The sequence below is a fragment of the Daldinia childiae genome (assembly GCF_008694065.1).
Source record: "Daldinia childiae strain JS-1345 chromosome Unknown Scaffold3, whole genome shotgun sequence".
Taxonomy (NCBI): Eukaryota; Fungi; Ascomycota; class Sordariomycetes; order Xylariales; family Hypoxylaceae; genus Daldinia; species Daldinia childiae.
The window spans coordinates 4,304,197-4,320,227 of NW_022984644.1; the positions used below are offsets into that span (position 1 = coordinate 4,304,197).

Below are 16,031 nucleotides of genomic sequence, written 5' to 3' on the forward strand. Positions count from 1 at the left end.
TTAATGGTCCGTGCATGCCGTGTCCCGCAGCAGAAACAGTTAACCTGCAGCAAGTTGGCAAGTAAAGACGTTATCTTATCAACTAACCTAGGTACATGTACCTTTATCACCCTCTAGCCCGAACTGCGTGTATCTTTATGATGTTTATTTGATTGGCTCTAATAACGGTAAACTCGTGTAAACTCGTGTAAGCTGAATGGACTATGGCGTTTGAAGGCCCATAAGCAATTTACGATTAACAAGACAGGTAATAATATGCAAAAGTAGACTACAATTATGACAATTGCAATAGTTTACAAGTCTTAATGCAATTGTATTAAGTTAGTTATTTTATATTTGTAAGTGCCACTTTATAGCATCAACCGAGTATCTGCCACAATATAAGCTCTATTTCAGTAGAAGAGTTATCCTCGATGCTATCTAAAAGTCTACCTAAATAAGTTATTATATAGGTACCTAGGTAGCTATATGTGTTAGCTAGCTACCTAACTTAAGGTAGATCCCATAGGTGCTTTTGTAAGCCGTAAGACTATAGCAGTGCACTTACACACAATTGAAGTACCCCACTTAAGGCTGAGCTAGAAGAAGCACTGACGTTGAATCTACAGCGGTACGGTACTTGCAGCTGCTCCAAATTCCAAAACAGCCTTACTTCATCTTTCTATAGCGCAGCTCCCTCTCGACCTCACCTCCATACATATACTTACCATAATTCACAACCCGAGCCACAAACATCGTGGCTACTTTTCATGCGAGGAAGTCATACTTATTTATTATCGGTGTTTCTTCCTAGTTATACGATATATACTTCCCTAGCTAGCTCAGCTCCATATTGTTTAAAACTAAACAATATACTCCGACTCCACCTTCGAGAGCTCATCTTTCCAGCTCCTCTCGACCATAGCTAAAGTTGCATTCATCGACGGGCATACCACGCAAGCACGAACACAATTGTTTAGTCCCAGATCGCCGCCATGGCCCCGACTCCGGCGAAATATGTTCTCTTGTCGCTACCCCTGAGCACCTTCGACACAGGCGACCAGCAAGAAGCTCTCGACTCCGTCAAGACCACCATCACGTCCGATAATGGAACCGTGTTGCCCTTCCCTGTCCCCAACTTTAAGATAGGAACTCTAGACGCCTTGGTTCAGCAAGCCGACGACCTAGCAAAGCTTAATACGGCCTGCGAGGGAGTGGTCAGCAAAGTTGGCGACGCCTTGCGATCCTTATACGAAGGCAACGATGATAAGGCTTCTGAACAAAAGATGGTAAACGACAGTGCGTACCCCTTTTTACAAAATTTAACATGTTAAGATATTAATATAAGACTTTAGAGCCGACGGATCAGTATCTTCGCACCTTTACTTGGAACAAAGTCCGCTACCGAGCCGACAGGCCTGTAGGCGAAATCGTTGATATCCTCCAAAAGGTACTCCTCCTTAAACATAACTCTGTCCAGTTCCAGACGGGAGTTATACTAACAGATACTCTTTGCGCCGCTAGGAATTGGCTACGATCGACAATGATGTCAAGGGCAAATTCAACCAATACAACCAAGTCAAGACCAACCTCGCAACTCTGCAAAGAAAACAAACGTAATGCGCCCTCGAATTTTAGTTCCCGGAGAAGATACTAACCTTACTCGTTGAATTCAGGGGCAACCTCGCGACCAAGTCTCTCACACCGATTGTCAACCCATCTCTACTGGTGCAAGACTCCGAATATCTCGAAACTCACCTCGTCGCTGTCCCCTCCAACCTGAAAAAGGAGTATCTTAAGAGCTACGAGACCGTGTCACCCATGGTAGTGCCCCGGTCGTCTGTACAGGTTGCGCAAGACGATGAATTTATCCTGTTCGCTGTCACCACGTTTAAGAAGCACAGTGCCGAGTTCCAACAGAAGTGCCGAGAGCAGAAGTGGACGCCCCGCCAGTATAAATACGTCGAGGGCGGTAAAGAAGAAGAGCAAAGAGAAATAGATCGCGTCACTCGGGAAGAAAAGAAGGTCTGGGGCGAGGCTCTACGATTAACCCGCACGGGATGGAGTGAGAGTGTCATGATATGGGCGCACATCATGGCCCTCCGCGTCTTTGTAGAGTCGGTGTTGCGCTACGGCTTACCGCTAGAATTCGTGTCAGCTCTCGTACTGGTAAGTGCAATACTTGATTTCACCTAGGCAATTTGATCCTGTACTAATTCAATAATGATAGACGACCGCGAAGTCGGTAAAGAAGGTGAAGACAGCGCTGGACTCGTCGTATTCGTACCTGGGTGGAAATGCGTTCGGACGAGACAAGCGAGGGAGGATCACAAAAGACGACGCGGCGTTAACATCAGAAATGGCAGCGGCCGGCTTGGGGCACGCAGGGGAAGGCAACGAGTATACGGCATACGTATATTACGAATTCGAAGTATAGACAGCATGCAAGCAGCTAATTTATCAGGTTGGCGTTTTCGCGGGCGGACCAATGTCATGGCTAGCATCTCCCCGAATAAGGGACTTTGGTTGTCACATCGTAGCAATGTGACTTTTCTGTATATTTCTTCGGAAGGGTTGATATCCATTGCTCAACTCTACGTGTTTCGCCTCGCTTCTAAATAGCGATTTACTTCTCACTTCGTGATAGATTGTAGTTTACATCCATGCCAGCTTCAGATCAAACACCCCTTCTCCTATTTTATACTAACCAGCACCTCTCACGAAGCGAGAGCAGCAACGCCAGAATTTCCCGCGGCATCGGCAGCCGTAGTGGTAGCAGTCTTTGTAGGAATCAAATCCTTTTCCTCAAGCCACTTGACAATCTGCGCAACACACTCCTCGACGGAGTTCTCATGCGTGCGGATAGTAATCTCGGGATTCTCGGGAGCTTCGTAAGGGCTGCTAATGCCCGTAAACTCCTTGATCTCGCCGGCGCGCGCCTTCTTATACAGACCCTTCGGATCGCGCTGCTCGGCAACCGCAATCGGGACGTCGACGTAGACCTCGACGAAGGGGATGGGGACCTCGCCGTCGGCGGTGACGGCGTGCAGGTCGCGCGCAAGCTGGCGGTCAGCCCGGAACGGCGAGATAAAGGAGGTAATGGCGACTTGGGCGCTGTCAGCGAACAGCTTAGCCACCTCGCCGATGCGCCGGATGTTCTCCTGGCGGTCGGCGTCGCTGAAGCCTAGGTTCTTGTTCAGCCCGAAGCGCACGTTGTCCCCGTCCAGCCGGTACGCGGCGATGTTCAGGTGTAGGAGGTGTTGCTCTAGCGCGGTGGCGACGGTCGATTTGCCAGAGGCGCTGAGCCCGGTGAACCACAGCGTGAAGCCGCGCTGACCGCGGAGGGCGATGCGCTCGCTGCGCGAGAGGGAGGGGTGCCAGGTTATGTTGCTGGAGGGGCGAGTTAGTTAATTAATGAGTTACATATTTATGTAGCTATTTGTCTTTTTCTTCTTTTCGATTTATTCCCTCCTATTATCAGGAAAGAAACATCTATTTTATTCATCATCCAATTATATTCGCCATGTCCATTGGTTCGATTACAGGATATCCAATTTGTAGTGGGTATAGAAAGGAGGTTGAGAAGAGTATAAAACTGAGGGATAGCGGGGGAGGGGTAAGAAAAAACTCTGAAGAGTTATACGAGCAAAAAAAGAAAAGAAAAACTCACGTCGCCATTTTTATCTTGATTTTTAGTAACGGAAGCTGAAAATTCTCAGGTGAGGTATAAAAGAAAATATACACAAAATATAATAAGATAGATAAATCTAGGATAATAATAATAATACTCAAACCCTCATAAAAAGTAATTATGGAAGTTCCCGTCTCAGCTCGATTTCGCAATTCAAGGTTCTGGACTATGTCGATAGGTGCTGCACCTAAGCTCGACTTACTGACGTGCCTTAGCCGCAGCGGGTATCAGTTACCGTTTAGGATATCGGTGGTCGGATGACGTGCTTCCATCCGCCTCCGATTCGCGGGCCCTCGCTCAACTGGGCAATTGTCTGAACTGCTTCCTATCAAGTTGTATAAGTGATGCAGGATAGGCTAATAGGTATTTTTTAAACTACGGGAAAATAATATTTACCAAATATGATTTATGAAGGAGTTCTACGATGCCAACTATGTTTTACATATAGCTAATGTATAATAGAAGGTGTGCTTAATGAAATATTTCGTCATCTAGCTGCGTAACGCGTAAAGAGCACGCTATACTAAACCGGCGTGGCCATCCTGTCTTGTAATGTCGTATGCTTAACGTATTCCCGATCTTTACTTTAGCTTATGAGATACCGTCCACTAAAGCAAAGTAAGACTTTATATAAACCTCATATAACAATATTTATTTGCTTCGAAAAAGTTATGTCGGGACATCTCTTCGTCTGTAGTTGTTCGGATGATAAATACGTCTTCCATACCACGTACTAATAATGTTCGATAAAGACATAGCAAACCAACGCAAACTATAATATAGGCTTGCATCTATGAGGGGTTTGATGTATAGGGTATTAACCAATTCCCGGACAAGTGTTCAGACGGTCCGATCCATTCCGTCTCCGATCCCTATAAGGTTCGAGTAGAATACCTCGAAAATGAACAAATATCAAGCATTACCAGCTCTCATTCCAACTCCATGCCAGGCGTAAAGTCTTGTCTATCCCGATCTAAAAGTCTATTCATCACAATGCCATCGTCTACCCTTATGCCGTTGGGTACAAGTTCATCATCATCTAAAAAATACACGTTAGCTAATTTTGTCTTAAAGATGAGTCTTTGGTATATACAAACCGCTGCATGTTTAGGAGACACGAACAAAGCTGTTGCCTCCGCGAGGACCACCGGAGTCTCGCCTTCACCCACCAGGGTTTCGATGCGGCCTTCGACCCACGCCTTACGTCCTTCTACCTTCGTCGTCGTGGCTCTAAGCACAATGTACGAATCCGCGTGTGCTGGAGCACGGTAGTTTATGTTTAGGTTGGCAGTCAAGCCCACCTTATGCGGCAATGCGGCAAAACAGCACCGCGCCAGACCCTCGTCGAGCATGGTCGCGAGGAGCCCGCCGTGCACTATGCCCGGGTGGCCGCATAGCTCGTGGCCCAGGTACGATATTGAGACTATGGACTTGCCGCCCGCCTCGACGAAGGCTACCGGCGGTACGACCACCCTGCCCGGCCCCATAAGCGTACCACCTGTCAGGTTGTAGACCCGGTAGGGGGCTGGGATCTTGAGATGTGGTCTCGACTCGTAGAATTCTTCTTTGGACCGCATCTCTTTAGTGAGCGGGTGATTGTTGATGAACTCCTCGACCTCACGCTCGTGGTCCGTTTCCGGCTCGAACATGGTCAAGGTATCCTCGTCCGTAGGCGGGTTGAGGAGATCATTGACGATCGGCGCTGCGGGTGCTGCTGCCATTGCGATGCCGAGGGAGGTGAAGAATAGACCGATAGCTATAACGGAGGCGGCACGACGTAAGAGGGAAGGTTTGGGTGATAAGGACGAGTCTTATACATATATTGTCAGCTTGGGGTATTACTACGGCGTCGATGTCCGGTTAGAGGAATCCTACCTGCGGCTGGGAGTGTGCTGACAAAGCGACTAGATAAAGACGGACTCGGATGCAGGATCTGATTTATAGTCGGATATACGGTATATTTCTGGCGGCGACCCTTAATAATAAGGGCGCCGACTCGCATTCGCGCAACCAGCATGGTTAGGTTATTATAGGGATTAACCACCGGGTGGGGACTCCCGAACCAGCGGAATATATCTCCTAACCAATTAAATCAGATCCTAAACTAGAATATTCCTCATCGACATAACAGCATAATTTGAAAAAAAGGCGGGCTGTTGTTGAGAAACTTCACCAGGTTGCTTGGCTTGCTGGCTGGACTTCTGGCTGGACTCTTGCGGATGCAAATTCCCAACGGATTTCGCTCCAAGTCGCTCCAGTTGTCCGTCAGCCGCTAACTTTAGGGACCACTTTTTGCCCGACAAGGAAAATACCGAGGTAAGTTTTGTTATATTAGGTAAGCCGGGTTAAAGATTTGTCTGATAAGCAGTACATCTAAATACATTCTAGAAGACTTGACGTCTGAAAAAATGATGCTAGAAGTTAGCGTCGGCATGAGGGGGGGGAACACATCTAAGATCTGCAAGGAACATGAAACCCACCGCCATTATAAGGGTCCCTCTTTAAATGGATCAATTAAGAAATCCGTTTCAGAGTATTTTCTGTACCTCAACTATGACGTCTGTTGGAACATGACATATCTGCATGAGTACTAGGGATATGTATGTAGTATAGAAAAATACTTGCTTTAATATGTTCGTATTAAAACATACAGGCTAGAGCCAGTTGCCGCTATATCCGCCTCCGTAGTGCACAATTCCGGCCGTCTCCGTATTAGTGGCCGGACAGGTTTTACCCAATCCAAATGCCAAATTCAATAATTCATTCTACTATGTACTAAGACACATCCAATCCCCATCCGTTACACAATATGATCCGTAACTACATACGTAAGTGTCCTATCATTTAGTAGCATCAGCCTTCCCTCTAACGCAAACGAGCAACAAGACTTATGACGTTCGTGTCCATGATTATGGGCTGCCTAGCAATCTAGAATCTAGAAAATTCATGTACATATGTAGATTACCCCAGTCTGTCACACCACATTTGAGTGATCCCCGCGATCTGATGCTGAGTATAATAATAAGGCGTCTGAACTAAGCACTTTACTTTGAAGCTTGTCACTCAATTAAGATACGTCACTCATATATATCTATCATCCTCCTACATTATAGAAATTATCACAAAACACTATAACAACCTTACATACTTAAGGCCAATTATATACACCAATATCATGGTAAGCAACATCTCTATACACATGCCTGACATCCAAAAATATAAATGGCTAAACAAAATGACTTCATAGGCCTCCGCCGAAACAGTTGACCTGGGACCACCCCATCCCCCCAAAGAGGAATCCCTCAAACTCTTCAGCGAGATCGAATCCGAGCTGAAGAAGACGCTTCTTCACATGAAGCATACATACCGAAGTATATACCTATTCTCACTTCTCACTCTCCGACTCTCCCCCCCCCCCCCCCCCCCCCCCCCCCCCCACCCCCCCCCTTCCCTCCCCCAATCCAAGAACCCAAAAACATAGCACTTTCAACTCTGCTAACACGCCCCTCCAGAGCACGAACCTGAATACTTCGCCCCAGTCCAATCCCTCAGCGACTCCGACCTAACATCCTTCTCCTCCTCGGACCTAGAACAAGTCCGCGTCGGCATATCCGCCTACGGCCTACACCTATTCGGCAAGCAGCGGCTCCCCGCCATGCCCGACTCGGGCCCCGCGTACATCCACTTCCGCGCCTTCGTCGGCGGCGACGGCCACAACGAACCCGGCATCGCCACCCTCCACAGCATCCATACCGAGGATTTTGAGGAGCCCGACGGCGGCCATAGGTACCGCGCCATCTTTACCAAGGAAGATCCGCTCGAGTGGTTTGACACTTGAAAAGGGGGTTAGTTATGGCGGGTTGATGGGGTGGAAAGGGTTATTGATTGTAACGAAATGAGCAGATGAAGATCACGAATAATAAATTAACAATCACTTATGAAATTTGTATTATTTTGAAATTTCAGTACCAAATCGGGTATCTTGAATTTTGAACGGTCTATGTCCAGCCAGAGTAAAAATATCGTTGACCGTCTGACACCATTAAAACTATCTATTTGCCAGTTTACAAATCATCGTCATCTTGAGCAAGCAATTCCGCATAATCATCGGCTGACGCGAAGGTAGGCAAATTTTTGAGAGCCTTCTTCCTCTTCTTGCGGTCCGACTCTTGTTTCTCCTCGTCCTCCTCGGCTACAGGCGCCTGTTGTAGCTCCGACTCTCCTTCCTCGTCATCATCCTCCGAGTCGTCCCAGAACTCGGCTCCGTCTTCGTCTTCTGAACCTTCTCCCTCATCCATCTCTGCCATCTCCTTCTTAAACTCCTCGTCAGACTCGTCGAGGCTCATTAGATCGTCAAAGCTGGCGTCGCTCTCTGAGTCGCCTTCCACTTCTGGTCGAGATGCCACGAGCGCGTCCCAGATTTCGTCTTCTTGTTCCTCTTCATCATCTTCGCCCTCTCCTTCTTTCTTGTCTGCCTTCGATTTCTTGCGCTCAGCCTGTTCGGACTTGCCTATCCGCGTAAAGTATTCATGGAAGAAGACATCCTCCACAGCAACATCCTCACTCTTCTTGTTCCAGAATTCCGCCGAGTTCAATGTGCTTCCCGCTCCCTTGGCCGAAGGTCTGCTCGACAGCAAGATGCTTCCTTGACCGCTTGCAGCGACAGGTTGCATAATAGATACACCCTTGCTCGTGTCGGCAGCCTTTGCATTGCGGTAGACGAATTTGTCTAAGAATGCTATGAGCGTGTGGTTAGCCAAATCGGGCTTCTGAGCAATCTCCTGTCCGTTTATCAGACATGATGCATAGACATCCACAGAAGGGTGAAAATGCCGTATGAACGGTAGTAATTCCCATAGACAACTGCGGTGCGCGTTGCTATATTCGGGGTCTCGCTTTCGCCCATCATAAACATCCTCGACCTTCTTCGACTGGGCTCCCGGCCCATCGATAACTGCTGCTTCCGTCGGGGCATCTGATGCCACCCCTGGGACCGCTTCAGCTTCATCATGCTCCTCTGGTTCATTTATAAGCGTTTTTAAGTCTGGAAACGTTGTGCAAAGATCGATTATAAGATAAATGATACCACAAACGAAGGAAGGCTGGTGCAAATTCAAGACCTGTAACATCCTCTTGACAAATGCTTTCACACGGCGGACATCCACGTCAGATTTTAAACTTCTATACAGGAGGTTCAGGTATAAGGCCTGTTTAGAAGAGGTACTTAGACGCGGGTCTAGTAGCGACTCGTACAGAGTCCGATAGAATCTTTCGGTGGCAATATGTCGGGTAGATGATAGTTGCTGAACAAGTAGAAGAGCTTGAATACTAGTGTTGAAGTTAGAGGAATGTGTAATACGGAAAAGCGTGTCTAAGTGTGACTCGAGTCTGGGACAAGTTAGTATCGTCGCACAAAATGATATACTTTAGATGGTAGGACATACGTGGACTGTTCGGCCTGTGAAAACGGCACTGCTCGATTCACTCCGGTAAGTATTGCAGAGACAAGCTTTTCGGCGGCTTCTCGATCACCCGGGCTAGCCTGAGCCTTATCCTCAGCCTTCTTTGTTTGCTTTGGGTTCTTCTTCTGCTTGCGTTTATCCCTCTTGGAGGTATCAGGGTTTCCATCATGCTGACTAAGTTCACCACTCTTGAGTAGGGCAACAAACAGACCAAAGTATATGTTCAGAAGAGAATCTGCGACTTGGGGTTCTTTGGTGCTTAGAATAGTCTGATTCAATGTATTGATGGCGTAGTACTTGGCGCGGATTTGCTGTCCGGGTCGAAACAGGATATCTTGTTCGATGCTGCGAATGACTATTTGCTTCATTCCGGGATGGGTATTTAAGAGTTGTAGGAGTAGATAGGAAGCTCTCGAGGAAATCTTACGCTCGCGATCGCCAAGCTTATTTACGAGAAGTCGTAGGAGATTGGATTCCTGTTCAGGCTTGTCTCGCAACAATGCGAACGCTAAGTCGACGGCCTTGGTTCGAGCATATTCAACCTCATCATCGCACCATACTTCGAGGTTTTGGATAATCTTGAAATAGGCCTCCTTTAGCCAGTCCTCAAATATCCACGATATGAGGTGCTCCTTGGTGATTTTTCCTGGTAACTTTTGACCAGCAGACCATCTTTTCACGCCATACTTTTGGAGAGTTCCGACGAGACCCAACTGCGAAGAAAAAAGACGTAGCCGTCTATCCGATGGTAAAATCATACCGGGTCCAAATAAGTCCACCAGAGCAGCGAGAGCAGAGAGGGCCTGCCCACGACTCCTTTTCGCAGAAAGCCCTATCAGGTTCTCAAGGGCTTTAATATTATGTATGGGGGATTCCTGGATAGCCAGAGTTAAGGCGGATACCTTATCTGACATCGTACCCGAAGACATAATAGTAGACATGAACTTGTGAGATGACGATTTAGACAAGGTCTTATTGTACGTCGTACTATCCTCGTCTAAGACAGTTTTGGCATAAACCTTTAACTCGGCTATTGCTGGTGCGTAGGCGGCTACATCATCAGACGCTGGAGTCGGCAGTGATTTTAAACTAACAGCATGCCAGTCAGGACGAAGTTCAAAAATCTTAGAGGCCAGTCAGTTCAGCTTATACAGCGGCTCCTACATTTATAGATATGCTTACTAACCGTCTTTCTTTTCGGATCCTGTGGAGATTTTTCTTCGGTCTCATCATCATCATTGCCATCCTCACCTTCGCTTTCGTCTTCTTCGACACCTTCGACTTCTTCGGCGTCGGGTTCCGGTTTCACATCGTCGAAACCGAGACCAGCAGCAAATTTAGCTAATTCAGCTCGAAGACCCTTGTCTGCACTCTTCTTGCTTTTGAAATTGCTAGGTTCCTCATCCTCGGAATTTATATCCTCTACTAACTTTAGGTCCTCCTCGTCGCCTCCAAGAGCTCTAATTTCATCTAGAAGGGTACTAGAGTTGGCTTTCTCAGAAGTACTGGCTGGTTTTTGAGTCTTCTTTGGGATACGGTTATTCTTGTTATCGCTGGGCTTTGATATATTTTTCTTCTTATTGGGTGGCGATTGGACAGCATCTCCTATTTGGTCCCGTTTCCTCTTGCCCTGGTCCTTCTTTTCTGGGGTTTTCTTAGACTCGGCGAGCTTGCTGTCGATTTTGGCTGTCAATTTCGACAGCGCTGTATCGTCGAAAGTCGCCATTTATATATAAGATACCCGGACGAACTGAGTTAGTAGGGTTACTACTGAAGTATGTATATTTACGTTGTCGGGATTGCCTATGCCCGGTATTTATCAGGCCCTAGATTATGGGGAGGCGTTATCCGGTTGCGACGAGTAAAAGAAAATTCAAAAACTGGAAGGGAAAAAAAGTTGAGAGGGGCGAGGCAGATGGTTCCACTATGCGAATTAGCCAATCGATAGGCCTCGATACTAAGCTATTATGCAAGGCTGAAGACCCCTGGAGCTCTAAAACCCACTCATAGATCTTATCTAACATAAGTACCTAAGTATCTTTTAGAAGTGAAATCGCATGTTTAAACTCACAAACACCAAGATTCAATTACACTTGATTATAATAATATCCAGGTGGATTCTCATACGTTACTAAATATTATTTTAAGAGTGTAATAAATTCACTGAGCGTGTGAAACAATTAACCATGCTACAGCCAAGATGATGTTCCTATCACGTACTCCAAGGAGAAAATATGTATTGGCGTTCCAGCGCTTGAGGATTTACACTATACGACCTTCGAGTACCTTAGCATCATCAAACGATCTACCGGTTTGGACAATGACCCTTATTAGCATATCATGACATACAAGTTAATGTATCCTTAGCCTGAATCCAATATACAAGACAGTTTTACTCGCCTGTCCAAGTTTTGGATACCTACGGGAGGAATAACTGCTACCGAAAATGAAGGTACGCAGTTTATGTTTTAAAAACAATTTAATTATGACCATCCTGACATATATCTAGACGCTCATAGCAAGTTAATTCGGGCTGGATACCTTCGTCAAGTGAGTGATCATATCATGAGTTGTCTTATTTTCTTTCGAGTCTTTCCTAACAAACCATTTCAAAGTCTCATGCAGGGATATTCCACATGCTCCCACTAGGCCAAAAGGTTCAAGAGAAATTAGAAAGACTAATAGATAAATATATGTCACAACTTGGTAAGAACTATATATCCCCTTTTCCCAATTATATTCTCACAATGCTTATCTACATTAAGGTGCTTCTAAGGTATCATTGTCATCTATCTCATCGCAAGCACTGTGGCAGCAAACAAATCGACTGGAAGGCTACGGACAAGAGGTAAGTTGAAGAAAGAATGCTCTTAAACTCAGATTTGATATACTTATTTGATACCTTTTTTTTTTTTTTAGCTATTCCGATTTGCCGATAGAAAAGATGTCCCATATCTACTTACGCCAACTCATGAAGAAGAGATCACAACACTTGTCTCGAAAACAATCAAGTCATACAAGAATCTCCCCTTGAGGCTCTATCAGATTGGTAAGTTTCTGTAGGTAAATATCTAAATCTTTAGTCTTATTTTGTCAGGTCGTAAATACCGCGACGAAATCCGGCCACGGCATGGAGTGCTACGGTCAAGAGAGTTTCTCATGAAGGATCTCTATACCTTCGACTATTCTGTCCAGTCAGCACTCTCAACGTATGGACAAGTATGCGCCGCTTATTCCAGACTCTTTGATGAGTTAAAGCTTCCATATCTAGTTGCGGAGGCTAGCTCTGGTGATATTGGAGGCGATCTAAGCCACGAGTACCATCTTCCAACTTCGATTGGGGAGGATAACGTGATTAATTGCAATAGTTGCGACTACGTCGCTAACGAGGAGCTCGTTACTACACGGATTAGCCCCTCAGAAGACATACCCCCAACCGAATCTGGGGATGTGCTTACTGCTGGCGTCTGGCGTGGTGTTTCTAAAGATAGGACAACTCTTATTAATGTCTGGTACCCTGCTTCCTTCTCGGACGACGACATTAACACATATGCCATCAAATCCGTCCTGCCTGAATTAGATTCGAGTCTCAATGACTCGACACCATTCTGGTCTTCTACACCTTCCGAAACTAGACAAGGTCTACGGTTAGTGAATATTATCGATTGCAGGCTTGGTTCTCCTTTCACTACCGCACTTAAAACTAATCCAAGTCCCAACTTTTTACTACCCCAAGGCGCCGACCTCGACCTTTCTATTATCACGAGCGACTACATAACCGCGTCGGCAAATGGAGACCCCCTCAATGTTCTTCGCATTCGTGATGGCGATGACTGCCCTCGATGCGAAGCCGGGAAGCTCAAGGTACAAAAAGCGATCGAGCTCGGGCATACATTTCATCTCGGGACACGATACTCGGAACCCCTTGAAGCTTGTGTACAAGTGCCTACGCACTTGATAGAAGGTGATACCGCAACCACCAAAGCTGGAAGTATGACAACTGTACCTATACAGATGGGTTGTCATGGTATAGGAGTGTCTCGCATTATCGGCGCTGTCGCAGACCATCTGGCCGATAGTAAGGGGTTAAATTGGCCGCGTGCTATCGCGCCTTTCGAGGTAGTTGTCGTCCCAGGCCGTGGCTTAGAGAAAGATAGTGTTATTGTCTCCGAATATCTAGCGAACTCCCAAGCCTCCCGATCCTTAGACTTGCTACTCGATGATCGCTCGGAGTCGTTGCCATGGAAGATGCGAGATGCCGACTTAATAGGATACCCGATTGTCGTGATCCTAGGGAAGGGATGGAGTTCGGATAGGCTCTGCGAGGTTCAGTGCAGGAGATTATCTAGCGTATCACACGTCTTACTCGAGGATCTCCCCATGTACATTAACCAACTCCTTACTCAGCTCTAGTTTCTAAAAGTAATTCAAACAGTGCAGAGACATTCATATTTTTGACCGTCTACGAATCTGCAAAGATATCCGTAAACCCGCGCGTTGCGGGGTCGTTAGGAAGACTTGTAGAACAACGGCATAAGATCTACAAGGGTCTTACGTGGGGTTTAAGACCTTTCGGCACCGAGATAATATCGTGTCTTATGCGAAATCATTGTATGTTAGAGCGGAATGAATATGAAAGTCGGAAGCGCGAAGACGCGGGAATCCCCACACCCGGCCGTCCGGCTCCTCACCCTTCCGTTTTGTCTGATCTAGTAATAACAATATAACACAACACTTGGCTTTTAATACTTTGATAGTTCTAACCTAGGATAACCTGTAGTTATACATCTAACATAGTCATTGGCCTGTTCGTCGATCGTCTGAACTATCTACAGCATTTAACTAAAATATACTTGTACAATTAGATATCTCACTCCTCATATCACATCACCATGGCCGCTCCCGGGAATAAGTTCTTTATCCAAGAGAAGCTCAACCAGACAGCGCCACACCACGAGAGCTTCCAGGCCTTATGGGAGACGAAGTGGAAGCGGCCGGTATGTCTCCCGACTTGGTTGACAATTCAGTCAGCACATAACACTAATCAGTTAGGCTAGTGTGAGATGGGCGTATACCCATTCATGTTTGGGACTACACAAGACTTCCAGCCTGTAGTCGACGAGATTATCGAGAAAGGGCTAAAGAGACCTTATGACTGGGACGAATACGCCCAATGCTTCTTTCCTAAAGCAGAGGAGCTTGTGGCCCGCGCAGACGCTGCTAATAACGAAGGGGAACGGGCTAAAGCCTCGGAATTATACTTGTGCGTTATAACCCGCATCGAATGATAACTGCCACATTATTCTGTAAGCTGACCTTTATTTTAGGCGCGGGTCGGCGCTCTACCGTATCGCCCGGTTTCCAGCACCGCGCTCTGAGAAACAGCGGTACGCTTGGACAAAAGGTAAAGAGGCTGCTCTCAAGGGGTTAGAATTATCGCAGCATCCCATGGTGGAGATTGAGATCCCACACATCCACGCAGCGAATGGAGACGGGCCGGTCCTTTATGCTTACTACCATCACCCAACCGCGTTGTCCAAGTCGCCAACTTGTCCCCTAATTATTATATTCACAGGTCTGGACGGCTACCGGACAGAATTATCGGTCTGGAAGAACGGCTGGGCGGAAGTAGGCTGTGCCACACTCGTCGTCGAGATCCCAGGCACCGGTGATAACCCCGGAGCGCCGTCTGATCCCTCTAGCCCTGACCGGGTCTGGAGCAGTTTGTTCGACTGGATCGCGCAGCAGGACGACATCGATCAGAACCGAATCGTCAACTGGGGCTTTAGTACGGGAGGGTACTACTCGATACGCGTGGCGCATACCCACGCTGATAAGTTGAAGGGAGTGGTGGCTCTTGGGGGTGGTGTTCACCATATGTTTGATCCGGAATGGCTGGATGCGGTTGACGACTTGGAGTATCCTTTCGAGTAGGCCTTCCGAAATATTCTTTCCTTATTTCTAGACTCTAACCTCGAGTAAACGAGGTAAAAAAAAAAGTAATTCTAACTAATGACGTGTCTTTAGTCTCGCCCGTACACTTAGCCACAAGTTCGGATACGCAGGCCAAGAGTTTGAAAGATTCAAGAAAGAGGCGCGAGATAAGTTCTCTCTGCTAACCACTGGCATATTGGATAAGCCATGCGCACGTCTACTTCTGGTAAACGGAACCGAAGACGAGATATTCCCAATTGACGACTATTATCTATGCTTACAACATGGCAGCCCGAAAGAAGCTCGGTAAGCTACCCAAACTAACATTCGTTTTTCTATTCCTCTAGGTGTCAAGAAATTAATTTAATCTCCCGCTTTAGGTTTGTCCCGGGCGTCAAACACATGGGCGAACCGCAATCCTTCTCTATTATTCTGCAATGGATCTTTAAGCTGCTTGATATCCAAGGAGATGTGGGGAAATTCCTGTCGACTATCCCATTTAAACCGAAATATTAGATGACAATGGTGTGGTATTCTTATCATATTCAATTAGTATTATATATAACATGAGACATATCTATATAGGAATATAATGTACTTGCAACCCTAACTTAGTATTGCTTGTATATCCTGACGACTAGAGAGTCAAGACAAATTGGAAAGATTATAGAAATATGATGAAATTAGTAATTATAATTAGGTATCTACTGTTTGTATTGCAAACACGCCTAGTCTTTGACACATCTGCAAATTCGCCCTGGTTTACGGGTACCTACCTACGTACCTAAGGTACCTGTATGCCCGTTCTTTGTCCTTTCTCGGTGTAGCTTTCCCAGAGGTGATCAGCGCGGGGTTGGGCCTGATGCTGTGCTACGGTGGCTGCAGCCGATTGCGAAAGAGGCTTGAGGTACCTTTCTTTTCCCGTATGTCTCTTCTCAGCTGCATTTCGACATCGCTAAGAATAC

At 46.5% G+C, this 16,031-nt stretch overlaps 7 protein-coding genes across 7 annotated transcripts; 4 read left to right on the forward strand and 3 right to left on the reverse strand.

The window, feature by feature from the left end:
• Window positions 1-974: 974 nt before the first annotated feature.
• Window positions 975-2,416, forward strand: GL218_03895 (V-type proton ATPase subunit C; the record flags this gene model as incomplete). Its single annotated transcript, XM_033580475.1, has 5 exons — window positions 975-1,278; window positions 1,335-1,429; window positions 1,504-1,595; window positions 1,656-2,148; window positions 2,210-2,416. The coding sequence occupies 5 exons, from the start codon at window positions 975-977 to the stop codon at window positions 2,414-2,416; spliced, it is 1,191 nt and encodes a 396-aa protein (XP_033436860.1).
• A 280-nt stretch (window positions 2,417-2,696) lies between these two features.
• Window positions 2,697-3,657, reverse strand: GL218_03896 (Adenylyl-sulfate kinase; the record flags this gene model as incomplete). Its single annotated transcript, XM_033580476.1, has 2 exons — window positions 2,697-3,369; window positions 3,650-3,657. The coding sequence occupies 2 exons, from the start codon at window positions 3,655-3,657 to the stop codon at window positions 2,697-2,699; spliced, it is 681 nt and encodes a 226-aa protein (XP_033436857.1).
• Window positions 3,658-4,679: 1,022 nt separating this feature from the next.
• GL218_03897 (UPF0644 protein PB2B4.06) lies at window positions 4,680-5,391 on the reverse strand (the record flags this gene model as incomplete). Its single annotated transcript, XM_033580477.1, has 2 exons — window positions 4,680-4,709; window positions 4,768-5,391. 2 exons carry the CDS (start codon window positions 5,389-5,391, stop codon window positions 4,680-4,682), a joined length of 654 nt encoding a protein of 217 aa, XP_033436858.1.
• A 1,454-nt stretch (window positions 5,392-6,845) lies between these two features.
• On the forward strand, window positions 6,846-7,508 carry GL218_03898 (uncharacterized protein; the record flags this gene model as incomplete). Its single annotated transcript, XM_033580478.1, has 3 exons — window positions 6,846-6,848; window positions 6,918-7,041; window positions 7,183-7,508. The coding sequence occupies 3 exons, from the start codon at window positions 6,846-6,848 to the stop codon at window positions 7,506-7,508; spliced, it is 453 nt and encodes a 150-aa protein (XP_033436865.1).
• A 226-nt stretch (window positions 7,509-7,734) lies between these two features.
• GL218_03899 (Ribosome biogenesis protein MAK21) lies at window positions 7,735-10,858 on the reverse strand (the record flags this gene model as incomplete). Its single annotated transcript, XM_033580479.1, has 3 exons — window positions 7,735-9,058; window positions 9,115-10,256; window positions 10,319-10,858. The coding sequence occupies 3 exons, from the start codon at window positions 10,856-10,858 to the stop codon at window positions 7,735-7,737; spliced, it is 3,006 nt and encodes a 1,001-aa protein (XP_033436866.1).
• Window positions 10,859-11,332: 474 nt separating this feature from the next.
• Window positions 11,333-13,545, forward strand: GL218_03900 (Proline-tRNA ligase; the record flags this gene model as incomplete). The annotated part of the gene is made up of 7 exons (XM_033580480.1): window positions 11,333-11,368; window positions 11,500-11,584; window positions 11,642-11,682; window positions 11,748-11,838; window positions 11,898-11,980; window positions 12,052-12,181; window positions 12,230-13,545. The coding sequence occupies 7 exons, from the start codon at window positions 11,333-11,335 to the stop codon at window positions 13,543-13,545; spliced, it is 1,782 nt and encodes a 593-aa protein (XP_033436339.1).
• Window positions 13,546-14,024: 479 nt separating this feature from the next.
• Window positions 14,025-15,582, forward strand: GL218_03901 (uncharacterized protein; the record flags this gene model as incomplete). Its single annotated transcript, XM_033580481.1, has 5 exons — window positions 14,025-14,129; window positions 14,190-14,395; window positions 14,460-15,062; window positions 15,160-15,372; window positions 15,447-15,582. The coding sequence occupies 5 exons, from the start codon at window positions 14,025-14,027 to the stop codon at window positions 15,580-15,582; spliced, it is 1,263 nt and encodes a 420-aa protein (XP_033436340.1).
• Window positions 15,583-16,031: the final 449 nt, after the last annotated feature.